This window comes from Puntigrus tetrazona, unplaced genomic scaffold (genome assembly GCF_018831695.1).
Source record: "Puntigrus tetrazona isolate hp1 unplaced genomic scaffold, ASM1883169v1 S000000769, whole genome shotgun sequence".
Classification (NCBI taxonomy): Eukaryota; Metazoa; Chordata; class Actinopteri; order Cypriniformes; family Cyprinidae; genus Puntigrus; species Puntigrus tetrazona.
In genome coordinates this window covers 280001-300000 of record NW_025048378.1, presented here as the reverse complement: position 1 = coordinate 300000, position 20000 = coordinate 280001, and the positions used below count along the sequence as shown (strand labels likewise).

Sequence of the window (20000 nt, the reverse complement as noted above, 5' to 3'; positions counted from 1 at the left end):
CACACACACACACACACACACACACACACACACACACACACACACACACACACACACACACACACACACACACACACACACACACACACACACACACACACACACACACACACACACACACACACACACACACACACACACACACACACACACACTCACACACACACACACTCACACACACAATCTATGTAACGTTTCTTCAGTTTCTATACAGATTCATGAAAATGACTTGGAAAAGGCAAGACAGAAGAGTCTGTTCGACTACTTCCTCGGTTTCTGAAGTCCTCGTCTCTAGCAGCGATACAGATCTCTTCTCTCTGGGGTTTTCTGCGTAAGTGCACAAGCCGAGGCTTTGACTGCCGTAGACTGACAACACGAATGCCCCAAAAGCTTGAAAAGAGCGGACAGACACAGATAGGTTGTATATCCACGCAGTTCACATGCCCCGAATACTAGAAAGGCTCAGACGGAGATGGGTCCTGACACGCTTTGCCCCGTCGCACGACAATCTGAAGCTCTCTTCCCTACAGAGCAGCACGCACACGACCCGAGTGTAGATCCGGAGCGCTGCTGACAGACTGAACGCCGCTCATTTAGCGTCTCATGCTTTCAATGCCAAGTAAAGCAGAGGCTTCGCTCCGGCAACGAAGCTGCTCTGCAATTAGCATGAATGGCTGTTTTTGCCACAACCTTCATAAAACGCAAGCAAAGCGCTTCATTTTTCACAATTAAACATTCTGAAATGCCATTAAAGGCCCATCGATGGCCCGCCCTTAAAAGAAGGCCGCACAACGCACGAAAGCGTCTCTACGATTAGCGACTTACCGAGCGCATGCAAAGCGAGCCAACAACTATTTCCTGAACACAGTGCGTTTATCGGCTCGCGTGATCGGAGCGTGATTATATAGTCGTGCCTGACGTCTCCTGGGTTGTTTATTCCCTCATTTCCTTCAAATGAGCCGATCTGATTTCATGAGAAGGTTGTCAGAAGCAATGAAGCAATAGCATTCGGATACGATGCCAATCCTGGAGATTTTATTTTTTTTTGTTGCATAGAAAAACATTGTCTCACGCACGGGCTATATGTGCATGAGGCGCATGAAAAATGATATTTTGCATGCACGCGAGGCCTGTTTGACGCGAATAGCATCTGCTTTAGTGTTTCAAAAATCACAAAATGCCAAAATATTCCGTTCCGTTTTCATTCAGCGATCATTCAGGGGAAAGTTACTTTTAAACGTAATGCATTACTATATTGCTAAAACCTTTCTGGATTTTTTGTGGCTTATTTGTAACTTTACTAGTTAGTTGTGATGAAGATCTGAGCAATTTTATTTTATTAAGCATGCATTTTACTAGAATATTAGCCATGAATCAGTCGTGTTTACGCTCTAGTCAACATTAGTTAACGTGTACTTCTACAGCATTTATTAATGCGTGATTAAAATAGTATTTTTATTAACTGATGTTAACAAAGATAAATAAATACTGCAATAAATGCATTTTTCACTGTCTATTCATGTTAGTTAATACAAAAGTGGCACCTTATTGTAAAGTATGGTAAAAGTGCATGATGGTCATTGTAGTTTTTACTAAAATTAAAACAAATGAAGAACCTTTCATTCTTCTGCTGCTTGAAAAAACTATTTAATTTTCCAGCGCCGTACGAAAAATAGCATATTTTTACATTTTCCCCTTCTTTACTATTACAGCTTTTGACTTTCACTCAAAAATACATCGAGAGAAAACCCGGTAGCTTTTTCTTTACACCACCTCCTCACGGAAATTGCTCTTGACCGTAATTTTCCCCTGGGAAGATGATTAAAAAGTTATCCTTACTTTCCGACCTGGCATTGATTACTACATTGCCTCATTAATCTGGTTTTATTACGGCCGGCTACAATCAGTGTTTTCAGCAGGTGAAAAAGTATCTGGAGTCGGTAATTAAACGAATAAAAATAGCTCTGATAAGAGCTCGCGCGCCGTCCCGCGGCTCGCCGAAAATGTGTTGAAGTCGCCGCTGAATGCAGCCCTCTTGATTTCTGATGGCTGGTGGCTTTTTCACGTGCAGCGGTCGTGATAAAACCTGAGAAATGCGTGTAATCGAAGCCCTCTGGAACGCTGTGAGATCTCAGGGGAGCCGTGTGACGGATAACACGCTCTCAAACATCTCCATGCCCTCTGCCGGATGACCTTTCAGACGCTGCCATTGGTTCATCATACTCTATTTATAGCTGTAATTTGTTTCAATGTAGTTCCTTTACAATTGGTTGTCACCGAGAGCAAACTCATAAGATTCTGTTATAGATCAGAGAAATAAATATGTATGTATCAGCAGTGTTGGCCAGAGGAGTCAAGCGGTGCATCAAACGGATCGTGTTTGCTGTTGTTTCCTTCCGCCGAGGTAGTTCAGCTAAAGGTCAGAAATAATGGGGTAAACAGGGCTCAGGATGTGAGAAAATTCCACCAAAAAAAAATAATAAAAAATAAAACGTTTAATTTATTACATTTTTATTACATTTAATTGCATTAAAATAAAATAAAATAATATTAAATTAAATTAAATGTGAAATAAAAATTGTAATTTAATTTAATAAAAAAAAATTAATTAAAAGGGAAAACAAAAACGCCTTTATTTATTTGCATTTATTTTTTTGTAGCATCTAATGTAGGCCACACTTTTCTTTTTATTATATTCAATGCCTATCTGCCATAAAATGGGCTGATGTTCAATATTAAAGGCCGTTATTTATCAAATTAAATCAATTTAAAAATAACGCCCTTTAGGTATTTAACGTTATTTACGGCGTTTTCTTATGCTTAGAGAACGAAATGCCTCGAAAAGGTAAGAAATGCCCTTTAAAATAAACTCCAGAGGGCAAATATCGATTAATGAACCAAACGAAAGCAATATTTTGCATGAAAGGTCGTTGTTTACTAACCCTCTTGCTGTATCAATGCTGTTATTTTTTGCCACGGACCATGAAAGTATCACAATTCGGCTTTTACAATACAATTTATTGTGACTGTAGGCTTTGATGCTCCAAAATGGACAAACAACATAAAAGTATCATAAAAAGACTCCAGGAGTGTCTGAAGCCGCATGAATAGCTACCTGTGTGAGAAACAGACCGAACCATCAGGTAATAAATCAGTAACACTTCATTTCGATATTCCACTTCCTACATTTTGCTAACAGTAAGTGACTACATGTCAACTAGCGGTCATTAGAGTATTAGTAAACTGTCTGTTTAATATCTACTACATACGTACAGCATACTAAGTATACGTCAACCTCGCCCTACCCTGACCGTCTGAGAGTTATCAGACATGTAGTTGCGAATGAACGAGGATTAGTTGACATGTAGTTACTTACAGTTAGTAGAGTGGTTAAAGTAGACCATGACCAATAAATCAATGACAATCTTGTTCAGCTGCTTTAATACTCTTTAGAAATGCCCATTTTATTTTTTAGAGCCTGTCTTTAATTATACTAGCCACTAGCCCAGGTCTGCATCTAGATCCGCGGTCAGCACATTCATAAACAACCATAACGCTATTAACTCCAAGACATTTTCTGCATCTGACTCGCAATCCTTCTGGATGTTTTACGCAGCCTGCCGAGGTTGACAAAGATCAATTTGTGACAGACCTCTAAGAGTCTCATTAGAAGGCGCTCTCATCTTTCTCTCTGATGGAGCACTTTGCCATGCGCACGGACCCGCCGTCTTCTGCCGCGGTCGCCTTCGGTGACAGAGAGCTTGTGATGAAGTCTGCTCAGAAGTGCTGTCATGCTGCTTCACGTTCCCAGCAGCTCCGCTCGGGATGAGTCAGAGGCGAGGATGGAATCGCGAGGGTTAATCGTAGAAAAACGGACATGCATCAGGGGTCATATGATTAAACACTGAGCTCATCAGCACAGTGTAAACAGACTGCAATAATTAGGCAGCTGGAATTTTTGTATAATCAGACAGCAAGAAATCACCGTGTAAACACCATTTTCCATGACCTGAATAATTTCGAGTTTGGAAAAATAATCTAATTAAGATGTGCAATTCTAATTCTCATTTGGTATGCGGTCATCTTTGACGCTCTGTTCTCAAAGGAAGGGAAAACCCAGACTGCCGCACTTTATCCACAATTCATAGTAAACTGTCCGATCGATTAATTGCTTTTTAAGTACAGTATTGAATTAATGCAAAATGCTTTTCATAGATCATGTAATGGTAATGATTTTCAAAAAAAGATGAAAAGTGAATTTTGTGGTACACAATAATCACATTCAAGTCAAAAGTAATCCAAAAGTAGTCAGATTACATCACCCAATATGTGTAATCCATAATTCCATAAATTTAATGCGGATGAAATTTTTAAATCAAGTAGTTTTTTAATTAACAGACATAAACACTGAAGTATACTTTGTGCTTTATACACAATTCTGTCTGAAAAGCATCTACGAGTGGGTATGATTAAACATACGACTCTGAGTTGGATGGTCAAATATCTTTTTAATTAATATGGATGTGAGCAGAAAGACTATTTAAATGCAAAACAGACTCACACCTTCATATAGTGCAACCAATTATACATTCAATAGATTTTTCTCTAAGGAAAAAATACTCATTTGCCATAATGAATCATGCTCAATTAGAGGTGGTTACCAAGGCAAGCATCGCTATTTGCCTAATGTTACTCTTCCTGCAGTGTTTGTTCTACGGATATGAATGAACAGATTCGTTGAGGTGAGATGTTCTGTCTTTGTTATTTAGGTCTACTAAATTAAATAAGTTAAAACGTCCCATTGACAAATTTAAAGCATACCATAGCAATATCCTAGCAACCACACAACAATGCTTCAGAAACCACCCAAACACAGAAACAACAACAACCTGAAACACCCTAACAACTGTATCTCTATAGCAATTCTCCGACAATCCTTCTAACAAATCCACAAATAAGTGATTTAAAATAGCACCATGGCAACGCTCCGACAGCCACCCAAAACTTACCAACAAATGTTTTCTATAGCATCACCCCAACAACTCCCGAAACACCCTAACTGTAATGCCATAGCAATGCTCCGACAATCACCTGAAGCACCCTAACAACCGTATCACCATGTCAGTGCTCCAACAACCACCCAAAACACCCCCCAAAAAATACTCAATCTCAATCTGGCAAAGCTCTGACAATCACACAAAACACTAACAACCATATCGCTATAGCAACGCTCAAACAACCACCCCGAACTCACCAACAACTGTATCGCTATAGCAACAACCACCCAAAACACCATAACAACTACCTAGCTATAGCAATGCTTTGACAGTAACCCAAGACACACTAACAACTGTATCACTATAGCAACGCTCGAACAACCACCCCGAACTCACCAACAACTCTATCGCTATAGCAACACCCCAACAACCACCCAAAACACCATGACAACTATCTAGCTATAGCAATGCTTTGACAGTAACCCAAAACACACTAACAACTGTATCACTATAGCAACGCTCGAACAACCACCCAACACCATAACTACCTAGCTATAGCAATGCTTTGACAGTAACCCAAGACACACTAACAACTGTATCACTATAGCAACGCTCGAACAACCACCCCGAACTCACCAACAACTGTATCGCTATAGCAACACCCCAACAACCACCCAAAACACCATGACAACTATCTAGCTATAGCAATGCTTTGACAGTAACCCAAAACACACTAACAACTGTATCACTATAGCAACGCTCGAACAACCACCCAACACCATAACTACCTAGCTATAGCAATGCTTTGACAGTAACCCAAGACACACTAACAACTGTATCACTATAGCAACGCTCGAACAACCACCCCGAACTCACCAACAACTGTATCGCTATAGCAACACCCCAACAACCACCCAAAACACCATAACAACTACCTAGCTATAGCAATGCTTTGACAGTAACCCAAGACACACTAACAACTGCATCACTACAGCAACGCTCGAACAACCACCCAACACCATAACTATCTAGCTGTAGCCATGCTCTGACAATCATCCAAAACACACTAACAACCGTATCGCTATAGCAACACCCATACTCAAACATACTGCTATAACAATAATCTCTTAAGGAAACGTTTTAAATACATAAATTGTATTTATTTATTGCAATGCATTGTTTAAACAGAGTCAAGCAGTAAGATTATGTATAAACAAAGCTACCCCGACAGCGTTTCACCATTTAAAACTGCATTGTACATTTCAAAAACCATTTCACGTTCACATTTTTGGCTGGTTAGCGCATAATAACGACCAACCTCTAACCTGTTCGCGAGTGGAGTGCAGGTTACTCATGAGTACATTTGCATGATAAAGAGGCCGAGTCCTGGGCTCCATTCTTACCCTGACAATCAGTCATTAGAGGAGGACTGACGCTGTCCCTGTTTTTAATGACATTAGTCTCTCAAGCACACAACGGCCGGAAAAAATGAGATGAGTCACGCTCTTGCTCCGCGCTCAGTGAAGGACAATATGCCGATAAGTTAATTGCTACCATTATGAAGCAACAGGTTCCGTGGCTGCTGTAATGTCATCGTGCCCTGTCTTAAGATAAAAGCCTTTTGTTGTGGGGGGTGTTGAGGCTTGACAAGCCATCGGTGCATATGAGAATCTGCCGACACCTGATTTTAACTAGACGTTTTTTTAATTAATGCTTGTTTTATAACTCGGCAGAATGGCTGAAATTAAACAGCCGCTCACTCGCTATGCAATCTCTTCTGAATACAAATAGAAGCGCCCCCGCATTTGCACTCTCTTGTGTTTTATATATCCTGCGGGTATGAGAGGCTTTTTGTCAGACGGTGAGATGGTGTACAGGTGGCAATTACACCAGAACGGATAAGTACGAAATCTGCATGTGTAACAAGAGTTTATTCTATTATTCATTCAAATTTTCACAATCCATTTTCAGCTCTCAAACTTCTCAGGCTTTGGCTTTGAGGGGAGGATTTATCTCTATTCAAGCCACAAGGCATGCTGGAATTGCAGACGGCAATGTTTCATTAATGCAGCCTGCTATAGCGCGTTACCAAAGCAGCCTTCCCATACGGACCAAACCGTCCAGTCTTGCCCTTCCTCATCCCATTGTCTTTCCGGCAACAAGGATAAATGCTCACTGTCAGAATCCAACCTCCCAGCTCGGCTAAATGACTGCAATGTTGCATTTCACCTTCTGAGTTAGTCAATTGCGTGTAACTAATCGCCATCTTTGTTTGTTCCTCGTGTTTTCGGCTTCTCTGCGGTCAGTGAGTAAGAGAGTGTTGTTTTGCAGTGCGCCTGTTGTCCTGAGACTTTGGCAGGCGGCCCAGGCTGGTGTGCGTTTGTTTGAAGTCAAGTCTTAGCCCTGCGAGCGAACCTATTGACAACCTGGAAATAACTCGAGGCATGGCCAATTACGAGCTTTATTTCAGCGGATTATGTCTGCTTTTTGATTGTCATCCTCCACGCAGCTAAGGCGTTTAGGCTTCAGCTGAACTGTGACACCCAAAACAAGTTGACTTTGATAGGCTGTAGTGTTAACGCTCCACGGAGCAAAAATCGCTTTCATTTTCTTCACGGAGAGATGCATTTTTAAGGACGACATATGCTTGTACCTACCATGACCTTTAAGGTTATTAAGTCATAGTGCATGCTTCAAATCCACAAATAAGTGATTTAAACTAACAATAAATTACATTAAGTAGATTACAGAGAAAACAGCCATTTTAAACTGTAATAATATTTCACAATATTACGTTCTTTTCACTATATTATTAATTAATTAATAAGTGCAGTCTGGAGGCATTATTACACTTCATTCTTTCAAAATTAAATGCATTAAACACATCTCGAATAGCGTTGTTTTGTATACAATTTTGTAACTCTTTTTAAATTCAGATTATATTATATTATGAACAATAAATCAGGGTCCTACTTGATATCAGGTGGCGTATTACTGCATATTTACTATTTATATTCTACATTTGCTAGAAAGCACTTGTTTTGACCTTACATTCTGTGGGATTAGTGGTTACTTTCTTGTGATTTTTTTCACTCTTTCCATCTCAAAGCTGGTTGATTTGGTTTGAGGAATTTTCCCAAACGCAGCGACCAATCCTCCATCGTGCGCGCAGGAACAGATCCGTATGATCTCGTACGCGAGGAAATGGGAACGTGCGAATGTTTGTGCAGCAGGTGATTTCATGTTTCTGTGGGGAACCGCATGCTTCTGTGCCTTTGTGCGAGATTACGAGAGTGACGCGCGGCGTGTGATGTTCGCAGATAAATCGGCAGCCTGTGTTTTGTTGCTGGAAGTGAGCCGTGGGGAATAGGCATCTACTACTGACAAAATGCATGATTAAAGGAAGGCCACCATGCTCCTCGCATCAGACGGCCTGATTAGCATTGACTTTCCAGAGCCATCCGCATTATATTATAACGGCATTTGCAAGATTCAAGGTCTATTTTATGTGGACTGTTAGAAGACATTAGGTGGCCTTAATGTTTTTTCCATTCTGCTCGTGTCTGGTGCATTTTATCCCATTTTTGGTGATAAAATGCTGCTGGCTTCTCTACGTTGTCCGTTACGTGTTTATAGGAAACTCCTGAACAGAGAGGCTCAGTGTGATAAACTCAGCCTTTATGTGCGGCGTTAGGAGCATACGATTGACTTCACGTGAATAATATTGCATACTTATGTATGTTTTCTCAAAGATTGCATCTTTGGTAAACCTTTATAATAGGTTGTTAGCTATTAACTACTATGCTTTTCCCTCAACGAATTTGCTTACTTTTAGGGATCGGGTAAGATTAGGGATGTAGAATAAGGCATTAATATGCGCTTAATTACTAATAAATGGCTAGCATGCATGCTAATAAGCAAATGTTACCGTGCCTATTTTATAACCGAGCAAAGTGGCATTATTTAGCTTTTAATCAGGAAGCGTGTGTCGATTACGTCTGCGAGTAAAAAGGTTGGAAAAACACTCATTAACCATGAAACTTTTTCACTATATTGAACAGCAGATAAAATATCTCTTATTTCGAGTCCTAAAGCTGCGTTGCAGAGGAAGACGAGGACATATTTCCCCTGGAACTGACTTTTTGAAATTGCTTCTCTATCAAAACATTGTACAAGCAAATCTGTCTTTGCTCTGGGCTGTATCTCTGGTACACAAAAAATACGAGCGATGCGTTGCATATAGATTGGGAGAGTTGTGATTCCTACAGTTTTTTAAACATCCTAAAATGTTTTGCTGTCTCAATTTTCTAAGAGCAATTTATTTCCCTTTGATGTCAGTAAATGGTTTTTGTGCCCAGTTGAGTAATTGTGTCTGTGGCGTCTTGTACTTTCGGCACGTTAATGTTTAAAGCCCTCAAACTTTTTTGATTGGCTCTTCCAAATTTAATATCATCTCTTTCAGTGTCGTGCGTAACGAAATGTTTGCGCGAGAATCGGGTTCTACGTGATTCGACGTGACGTGAAGGTCAGCGGCGGCCGTCATTAGCCAGCACCTCGTATTTGAGCTGAGAATTCACCCTCGTTTAATATTCATGCCGTCTTTAAGTTTTAACGAACGTATATCACGCCTCTGGCTGTCACTCAGGAGAAATTTGCATGACACTAATAAGCGGCGAGCGGGTTGGTTGTGTAGTTCTCGCCGTCTCCGGCTCACCTCCTTCATGTTTAACCGCCTAGAAATATCAGACAGAAGAGGGAACTTGACGTTTAAGTCAAATAGTGCCGATTCTGACAGCGTTACACAGGAGGGCACACAAAGAAAACTCAAGGTTGAGGGAACAGTGACTCAAAAATGAAAAAGTGCCGAGAGTTTACTCACCCTCAGGTCATCCGAGATGAAGATGAGCTTGTTTCTTCGTCACATCTGCTCGGCAAACAGCTGATGAAAACATCACAATGATCCACAACGCTCCTGTCCATCAGTTAATGCCTCGAGAAGACAAAAGCTGTTCTGGCGGCACCCATTCACTGCAGAGCATCCACTGCGACTCATCTCCATCTTGGTTGGCTTGAACAAATTTTCCTTTTTATTAAAAAAAAAAAAAAAAAAAAAAAATATATATATATATATATATATATATATATATATATATATATATATATATATATATATATATATATATATATATATATATATATATATATATATATATATATATATATATATATATATATATATATATATACATATGCATATGTGTTTTAATCTAACTTTTATATATATATATATATATATATGCATATGTGTGTATATGTCTATATATATATATATATATACACTATATATATATATATATATATATATATATATATATATATATATATATATATATGTGTATGTATGTATATATATATGTATATATATAAAAGTTAGATTTAAAAAAGTCACCGTAGTCAAATAAAATAGTTCTCACTGTTTGATTGTAATTAAAACGACATTCACATTTGTAGAACAACATCATTTTCTTTCCTCACAGAGAGCATTTGTGAAGGTATAAAGAGGCTCTGTTGGTGTCATCCTAACAGAGTCCATTAACTTTCATTTCCACTCTCATCCATTCTAAAGTGGGTCGTTAGTTTGGTGCATCTGGGTAACTGATCGGCTAATCTGTGTTTGATTTATGTGCAAGGAGAAGTGAGGACTTAGCACAGGGCTCTGAAGGAATTGATTACTGACATGGTTAATTGGCTAAACCCACTGGTACACTGAGACAGGCTTATTGGAAATGTCAAATCGAGCACTTCATTTGCATTCATGATGTATGGTGTCTATTCCTGCTTCTGCCAATGCAGCATTAGGACGCTGCGATGGAGAGGGGCTGGGGTTTCACTCGCGACTGACCATCTGTCTTTCACTCCTGCAGCTCGGAAAGTTTACGGACACTTGATCGCAAGCGTTGGCTCCTCGCACGCTCACTTAAAAAGCAAATATTTGGATAGATGGAGGACAAGTATGTGATTACTCACCATTATTTGCCTTGGCGTATTAATTAGCATCAATTACAAAGTGATTCAGTTTATTCAACCTAGCAATTAAATCTTGTGCTTTACACAACGACCATTCATATTTTGGTATGTTTGAGCGTGTCTTCTTTTCCTTTCTGAATATCTTTATTAACTGAATTCTGTCATTCTGTTGTGAATGTGTGCATTTATACACTGCCATCAACAAGACATCACAAATCTATAGGTTGCATAACATACATGATGGCATGCACTGAATGAGTCATGATTATTTTGAGGATCCAACATGTGGAAGATGAAAACTTTACCAATCAGTGTGATTTCCTTACTACCCAGTTTAATAAAAATACTTTTAATTTATTTTTGCATGCTTTGTAAAGTGGAAACATGCATATAGCTTATTTGTGCACCGTTGTGAAGCAGCAAAGCAGTTTAAAAAGCAATGCATTTTAGAACAAATATATGGTAACACTTTAGTTTGGAGACAGATTGTTCACTATTAACTATTAGCATGCATATTACTAGCATATTGTCTGTTTATTTGTACTTATTACTTATTTGCACATATTAATGGTTTATTCTGCATGGCTACATTTTAGATCTTTACTCCAACCCATACCTAAATTTGACATCCACCTCATCAACTATTAATAATATGCAAATTATGCAGATTATTAAGTCAAAGGTCATAGTAAATAGTTAGTTAACATAATCCTAGCCCTTAAAATAAAATACGCAACCAAAATATTAAACCGAAACTAAATAAAATAAAAAAAACGTGATTTATATGCCAGTTTGTTGCCAAGCAAACATTTCTTAGTTTAAACTGAATGGCTACAATAACTAAAACTAGATTAATTACACTATGAACTACGACTTGTCTTCTTAGTAAATTCTTAATTTGCTGATATTAACAGTTGTTGCGTTTAGGTATCGATTAGGAATTTAAAATAAGGTCACGTAGGATAAGGCGTTACTATGTGCTTGATTGCTAAAATAAATAACTAATATTCTTGTAACATGCATGCTAATAAACAACTAGTTAAGAGAGTGTTACCATAAAACGTATCTCATAGATACAAATGAGTGAGAGTCGCCAACCCGAATTGGACAAATGACTCGCGATTCATTCTGAGAGAGTCGATTCACTGACTGAATCTGATGCAAACCTCCGCTAACTCGAGAGCAACGTGTCTTTTTGTCTGGCCGTAATAAGAGTCAACTTTATTTTTTCTCATAAAACCGATGCTGAATTATTATCTTTTTTCGTTCCCGTGCAGAGAAAGGTCGTAAAATCCACAGACTGGGCCCTAAATTGCAAAGTTATTCTTTAAAGAAGTCGTTCGAGTAAGTGAAGACGGTGTCTCCTGTAGTCTTTGTTTGAATCGGATATGTTTGTGCTAACTCTGAAACCAGACTTGTCGGTGCGGATCAGATATCGGTCAATAAGACCACGCTGATTTGGAACAATAATCATCAGGTGGATGCAGACGGTTGAATTGCAGCATTCATCTTTACAATCACAGAAGCTCTTAGGGCTCTCTCGGACAACAGGTTGTCATTTTTTGATCAATAGAAATCCCGCTGTGCAATTTTGCCTCTCACTTTCACAACGGACAGGGCACCAGACGTGTGTGTGTGTGTGTGTGTGAGTGTGTGTGTGTGTGTGTGTGTGTGTGTGTGTGTGTGTGTGTGTGTGTGTGTGTGTGTGTGTGTGTGTGTGTGTGTGTGTGTGTGTGTGTGTGTGTGTGTGTGTGTGTGTGTGTGTGTGTGTGTGTGTGTGTGTGTGTGTGTGTGTGTGTGTGTGTGTGTGTGTGTGTGTGAGTGTGTGTGTGTACAAAATGCAGAAGCAAAAAGGTATAATTTGCTGGTTGAAAGTCCACAAGCTTTGATGTGCGGTGGATGACAATTATGAACTAGAAGAAAAGTGAGTAGTAGAGCTTGATGATTGTTTACTATTGGCTGAATTACGTGTATCTGTACACAACTGTTAACCTTAGAATGAGTTTGTGTTTTGTAGTCGCTGCTTGGTAACAGATTTTGTGTAATGTGTTCACTTCATGTGTTACAGTGTAACATTAATGAGATGCATGTACTTAATATGTGGTTGCATATGCATAGTTTGTTTGTTGTTATAATAGTAATTGCATGTGACGTGTAACAGGGCACCTTACAGTAAAGTGTTACCCGTTTTAGAACAGTTGTATTCAGACCGATTAGACTTAGATTAGTCTTATTGGTTAAATGATTACATATTTTAACCACAATGGCAATGCATTTTTTATTATTTATGTATTCATTCATTTATTTTTGTATTTTTAGTATGTCACGTATCATACACGATTATTGAAATCAATGCGAAAAACTATTTGGGTCAAAAGTAATCCAAAAGTAATCCAAAAGTAATTCAAAAGTAATCTAAAAGTAATCCAAAGCAATTTTTAACTACAATCTGGTTTCGTAATATTTGAACCCTATTTTGACACCGACACCCTTCAGGAACATTGTTTCAGTGCTAAAATGATAAATAAGTTCACTAACACCTTTCCCGTGAAGACGGTTTTCGCTCTGAGAAAGTCAGTAGCACCCTAAAAGTAGTTTATGTGACTGTATTCCAAGACGTGTAACGAAAGTGAAGCTTTTAGCGTCTTGAAGCTCTCCCCCTCCGGCGCAGCTCTCAAATCTCGATTCCTTCCCCGTGTTTAAACGTGAGCAGAGATCGCTCAATACCGTCGGCATTCACGCTCCGACATTCGGAAAACGTCACGTTAGCTAACAATTATTTTTAGATTATGATTCGGCATATTATTAGAGTATGATTTGGCAGCTAACATTGCGTTTTCACCTTCACACATCTCCGTTCTCTCGCCTCTCCAGCTGAGCAGCTGAAAAGAGATTGCATGAATAGGCATTCAGAGCCCGACTGACACGCACCCGCTAACAGAGAGCATATTGGTAATACTGAGCAGGCCGCAGGACCGCGCGAGTGTGAAGGACAAATATTGAGTCTTTACTCAATAACAGCGGCGCATTCGTCGCGTTTCTTTATTTGATCGCATGCGGTCTCCAGGGTGTCTCGGGCTCAAGCTAAGGAAACGTGGAAGAGGGGCTTAAAATGTGAAACGTGCGACCTCTCTTTGTGTAGACGGTCCCTCTAGTGCTCTCAAAAACTGGCTGGGGAACACTGTACTGTTTAGGGGTAAATAAGATACAAAGATGTTGCTTTGCTAGGATAATAGTTTCACAAAAGAACATGTTTTGAAGAATATTGCTAACCGGAGAGTTGACTTCCCTTGTATTTTTTCCCCATACTTCAGCATTATTATTTGCGTTCAACAGAAACGTTCTTAATGTTCATTTTTGGGTGGAAACAAATGGATTTGATCGTTATAGGGAACATTTTTGTTTCATGTTGAGCTTTATTAGAGACTCTGTTCATTTGCATTAAATCATTTATCAAAATGGCGAATGATTTCTTGTTCAACGGAACATTTCTCTAATTCGCATGAACGTGCTTTTCCGTTTTTTTTCCCCTTTATATATTTCCCTTAATTTAGTTAAACATTCGAAACTGTCCGATTTAATCGCGTTTGATTTAGACGAGTTTAACTGATTCATTAAGGCTCCATAAATGTTTTTACTTTGTTTCTTTATTTTTAACAGCTGCTTGTAAAGCTATTCTTACATAAATTCATTAAAAAGCCACACCGGGGGTTTATTCGCATTTAGTTTTTGTTTTATTACTCAAATTATGGCATAAACGTGACACATGTCCCCAAAATATGACCCTGGCAAGTTTCACGTCGCAAAAAAAACAAATTTCTCTTCTTATTATTTTATCAGCTAACTCTAATGAACTAAAATGCGGATGTCATTTGAAGACTAAGGCTCGTAAACAATTATACAGCCTTGTGTAAATATAGAAGCTAAACATGATCTTTATGAGTGTCAGATTTTGCGTAATGAGGAAAAAATGTGACATTCATCGCGGTGTGCACTTCTAGTCATTAGAGCGGAAATTATCATCACGCATTACAGGAGCCGGTCTCGAGGGCCAGTTGTTCAGGGCTTAACAAACAAGCTTTTTACCTCGCTCCCATATGAATTAGCTCAAACCCGTCTCCCTCACGGCCACGGCGTTAACGCAAACCTCGGATAAACAAAGAAAAGGCATGCATTTAGCATGCATCAGGAACTAAAGTTAAGAAAGCTCATTAATAGTCCCGTGGAATGGAGAGGAGAGGCTGGTTTAATTGAAATAATGAATTGTCTGGTTGCATTGGGTTCGATCAGACGCTTTTTTTATCAGACCGTTCCTTCCCCAATCCAGCTCAGGCACTAATGTTGAACAATGCTCCAATAAGATATAGAAAGTCTCATTTTGCCCGCTGTCATGTTGATTTATTCTCATGTCTGCAGTCATGATGCATCGCCTTTCCCTGCCTCCACAAAACTGCCTGCATATGGTTGCATCTGTCAGGGAGCCTTTGAGTTTTTTGGGTGCAAAATATCAGCCCACAGGTTCTGCTATTCCCGACTGAGGCTGAAAAACATCAGGCTATCGCCGACAAGCACACCGGCGGATGAAAAGCCGTGTCAAAGTCACGCAACGCTGCGTTTCAACAGTGAGCTGTTCGTTTCGCTCGCTTCCAAAAATGTGGTTGCGATTTTACCTCTTATTTGACGTCGTCATTAGCTCAAAACGCTAGCACATGCGTAAATCTGTTAGATGTCCTTTTTTTTTTTTGGCTTTTGTTTGAATCTCGTTGAGAGCCCTTCTCTCATGCAAGTTAATCAGCGGATTAGCAGATGGTGTTGCAACCTGTGGAATATTTTATGTGTGTCATTTCGGGAAACGACTCTTGAGCGTCACGTCTTGTATTTGATGTAAATGCATTCATTGCGACTCTCGAGGCAGCGCCAAGTTACATCTCCAGGATTAGAAGCTTATCGCGTTACTGACCTCAAATTGCGAAGTCAGTTCAATTTATCAGTTAATGTATGATATATGCACAATTAAAGCTTATGCAATACATATACGACGCCTGTGACTGGCTTTTCAGTAATATTATGGTTTTTGAGTATTTACTACAGATGTTTTCCCTACTTCGCTGCAATATCGCCTGAAGTTATATCGAATACGTCCTGAAGTGCATATTGCGTTTAATCCTTGATCCGTGCCGAAAACCCCGGTTTCAAAAGCCAGGCCTTTTACAAAATGCATGCAAATCTCCTAAACATTGGGTTCAGTCTTTGCGCGTTTGCTTTCAATTAGCACAGGTTTTGTATTTCTATTTAGTCATAGGCCTGAGCTTATGTAGGCTACTTCAGAGTTTTTTAATAAATAAAAAAAAATCATTGTTAGGAATAAAACCTGGTGGTAATGCATTACTAGTGATTCAAGTTACGCAATCGGACTACTTTTCCAAGTAGCTAGAAGTAATATGTGACTTAGTTTTATTGGCTCACAGGTCTCCTGTCCACATTTTGTAAGTGCGGAGGCATTGTGTGCACATTTATTTCCATTAAAAGTAACTTAGTAATCGTTTCTTTCTTTAAGGAGTAATGCAATATTGTGATGCATTGCATTCAGTAACTTTCCCCTACAGTGAAAAACAGCTTCAAAACTAAATATAAAACCGTGTGCAAGTTCAACTTTATTGCATGGGAACTTCATTGTAAGGCGACAAAAAAAATAGTTTACAATGTTTTCGTCAAAATTTCGCATTTTCGTCAAAACTCCACCATCTGTAAACTAAAACTCTGACACCTTTTGCTCCTTTTCACACTGATTTACAGAGTTCTATTAATAAAGCGTAATTAATCTTGTGCAACTACGGTACGGCAAAACAGTTCAGGAAGTGGAAACGACGCGGTTGCACCAACAAATGCTTTTTTTACATCACTTTCGTATGCATATGTTCGCGCTCTCTGTAGGTTTAGGGTCGGTTCTGGTGTAACGTGATGATATCAGCTTTCAGCAACAGCCCAATTCTGAACCGCCGCAACGCATGCGTGATAAAAATGTGCCAGGGTTGACGTATTGAACGCTCGATGGACATCTCTCTTTGAAACTGAGACAAAACGTGCTGCGTTTTCACGACATATTTTCACGAAACCATGTTGAAATGACCATAACAGGGTTGAAAGCCATAAATTACGCAAGCACGTCTCAATATACAAAATGCAGGTACAGTAGATGCAATTTATGAAGAGTGCATGGTGTAAAAACAACACAGAGAGTACGGTTATAGGGACTGAAAGTGAATAAGGCAGATGGGATGTGATTGCGTCTAATGAAGTGCAGGTGTTTGTGGGTAGCCTGTGAAACCCGGTGGCTGTTCGATGGAAATAGAGACGTTTGTGTCTGATACTGACAAGAGGATATCAGTAAAACGCACCGTATTTGACCAAAACCCCCCCTTGTTTATCACAGCCCTGCAGGTGATGCTGTCTGCGGGGAGAGACTGTCTGACGGCGGGAGACACCTGCTCCGGGGACGACACCTGCAGCCCGCGGCTCCGGACCCTGAGGCAGTGCGTCGCCGGGAACGGCAGCATGAAGCTGGGCCCCGGGGCCCGCAGCCAGTGCGCTAATGCTGTCTCGGCCCTGCTGTCCAGTCCTCTCCATGGCTGCCAGTGCAGAAGAGGCATGAAGAGAGAGAAGAACTGTCTCAGCATTTACTGGAGTCTCCACCAGTCCGGCATGCATGGTGAGGAATATAGACATGAGGTCAAATACACAGAAATACCATATATATATATATATATATATATATATATATATATATATAGATATAGAGAGAGAGAGAGAGAGAGAGAGAAGAGAGATAAAAAAATACAAGAATGCATTATTATTGTGAAATATTTTTACAATTTAAAACTGCTGTTAACTGTGTGAATGTATGTTAAATATAATTTATTTCAGTGATGTGGAGCTGAATTCTCAGCATCATTACTCTAGTCTTCGGCGCCACGCGGTCATTCTCAAATCATATTAATATGCCGATTTCCCGCATAGTAAACATTTCCGATTAATATCGATGTTAAAAACGGTGGAAACTGTGGCGCATTTTTTTAAGGATTTTCTGATGAATAGATCACCTAATGCGTTTATTTAAAATATACATTTTTTTGTAATAGTATTTATAAAAAAAAAAAAATCTTTACTGCAACTTATAAAAATATAATTATTTTATATATATATGTATATATATATATATATATATATATATATATATATATATATATATATATATATATATATATATTAACACGTTAGAATAGATAACACTATTAACTATGGCTTTCCTTCAATAAATTCTTAATTCTTTGCTGTTTATTAATAATTAATGTGGTAGTTGTTAAGTTTATATATATATATATATATATATATATATATATATATATATATATATATATATATATATATATATATATATATATATATATATATATATATATATATATATATATATATATATATATATTGTAATACTTATGATGATGAATGCAGTGTTTTGAAATCTCTAACGTTCACAAAGCTGACTTTTATTAAAAGCCTTCCAAACTTGTATTAAAGCAATGCTGTAAAGCCTGTACCTAAGTCATTCCCATTCCACTGATATCACAAGCAGCATATTAACATATTAACATGTGAGCGCCGGTGAACACTAATACAGCTGATATCAGTCTAACTTCTGCACTCACAGAACCCTTAAAAGCGTCGAGGACGGCACGGAAAACCATTATAAAAACGTAACGCCGTGTCCTGGCCAGGTGTGATGCAGTAAAGCGTTAAATGTTAAAATCTCTTTCAAATTTAATCGAAGTTGATGTCCTAACCAACCGCAGCGGGACATTTTGCCGGTTGCTTGGTTTTCTTGATGCGTTTCTTGCCACGTCTGGCTCGCCAGTGAAATCTCACTGGTCCGGAGATGGAAAAATATAAGCCCATTTCACACTTTTAAGAACCAGACAACGGGAAAAAACATTTGAAACTTAAATATATGACATTTGCGTGTCGCTTAGAGAAAGTTTTATCTGCGTCAGAATACAGGGCTACTATTGAACGTCTGTCATGAAAGGGTTGTTTATGGGTGTCACTCAATTTACGATTGCAGTGAATTTATTTGAGCTACATGAGTTAAATAACTTTCAATTATTATTATGTAGATAAATAAACAATAAAATAAATAGTTTGCAACCGCTTACCTTTAAAAAAGTAGCTTTTTTTAGCTAGTAAATGATTATATGTAACCTGAATTATGTAATCAGATTTAAAACAAAAGGACTTTATATTACGTTAAAAAAAAACTCATAATCAGACTACAGTTATTTTTATTGATTACATGATTTTAGGTTACAATTACATTACATTACAACGCATTAAAATAAAATTTTTTTACTAAAAATAAATCTCGTCAACGGAACCCCTTTCACCGCTTTAAAAAGAACATATTTAATATTTATTTTAGTGTTATTTTAATTAAAAATATTGATTATAATATCACATTTTTAAAATTAATAAAAAGACAAACATTTTAAAGACCATAATGTAAGGATTAATGCACTTTCTCTTATTAATAATATTTTTACAACATTTAATAACAATTTTACTTAATTTTTTACATATAAATATATACACATTTCTTTTTACAATATATTTGTGTGTGTACTGTGTATATTTATTATTTATATATAAATATAAATACACACATACAGTATATATTTATCAAAAATAATAAATAATAATAAAAAAATAAAAAAACATATATATATATATATATATATATATATATATATATATGTATGATTATATCATATTATCATATAAAATATTTTCTAAATATATGCTGTATGCGTGTTATAAATATACACACTATATGTAAACAAAAACTTCTCATTTTGGATGCGATTAAACACGATTAGTGATTTAATTTTTTGTTTATTAGTATTAATACTGGCAAGCCATTAAATG

At 38.0% G+C, this 20000-nt stretch overlaps 1 protein-coding gene across 1 annotated transcript in view; it reads left to right on the top strand.

Annotated features, from left to right (window-relative positions):
* Positions 1–20000, top strand: part of gfra4b (GDNF family receptor alpha 4b) — a 60342-nt gene that overhangs the window by 25237 nt on the left and 15105 nt on the right. The window contains 1 exon segment of the mRNA XM_043233186.1: positions 17458–17733. Coding sequence (XP_043089121.1) covers positions 17458–17733 — 276 coding nt within the window.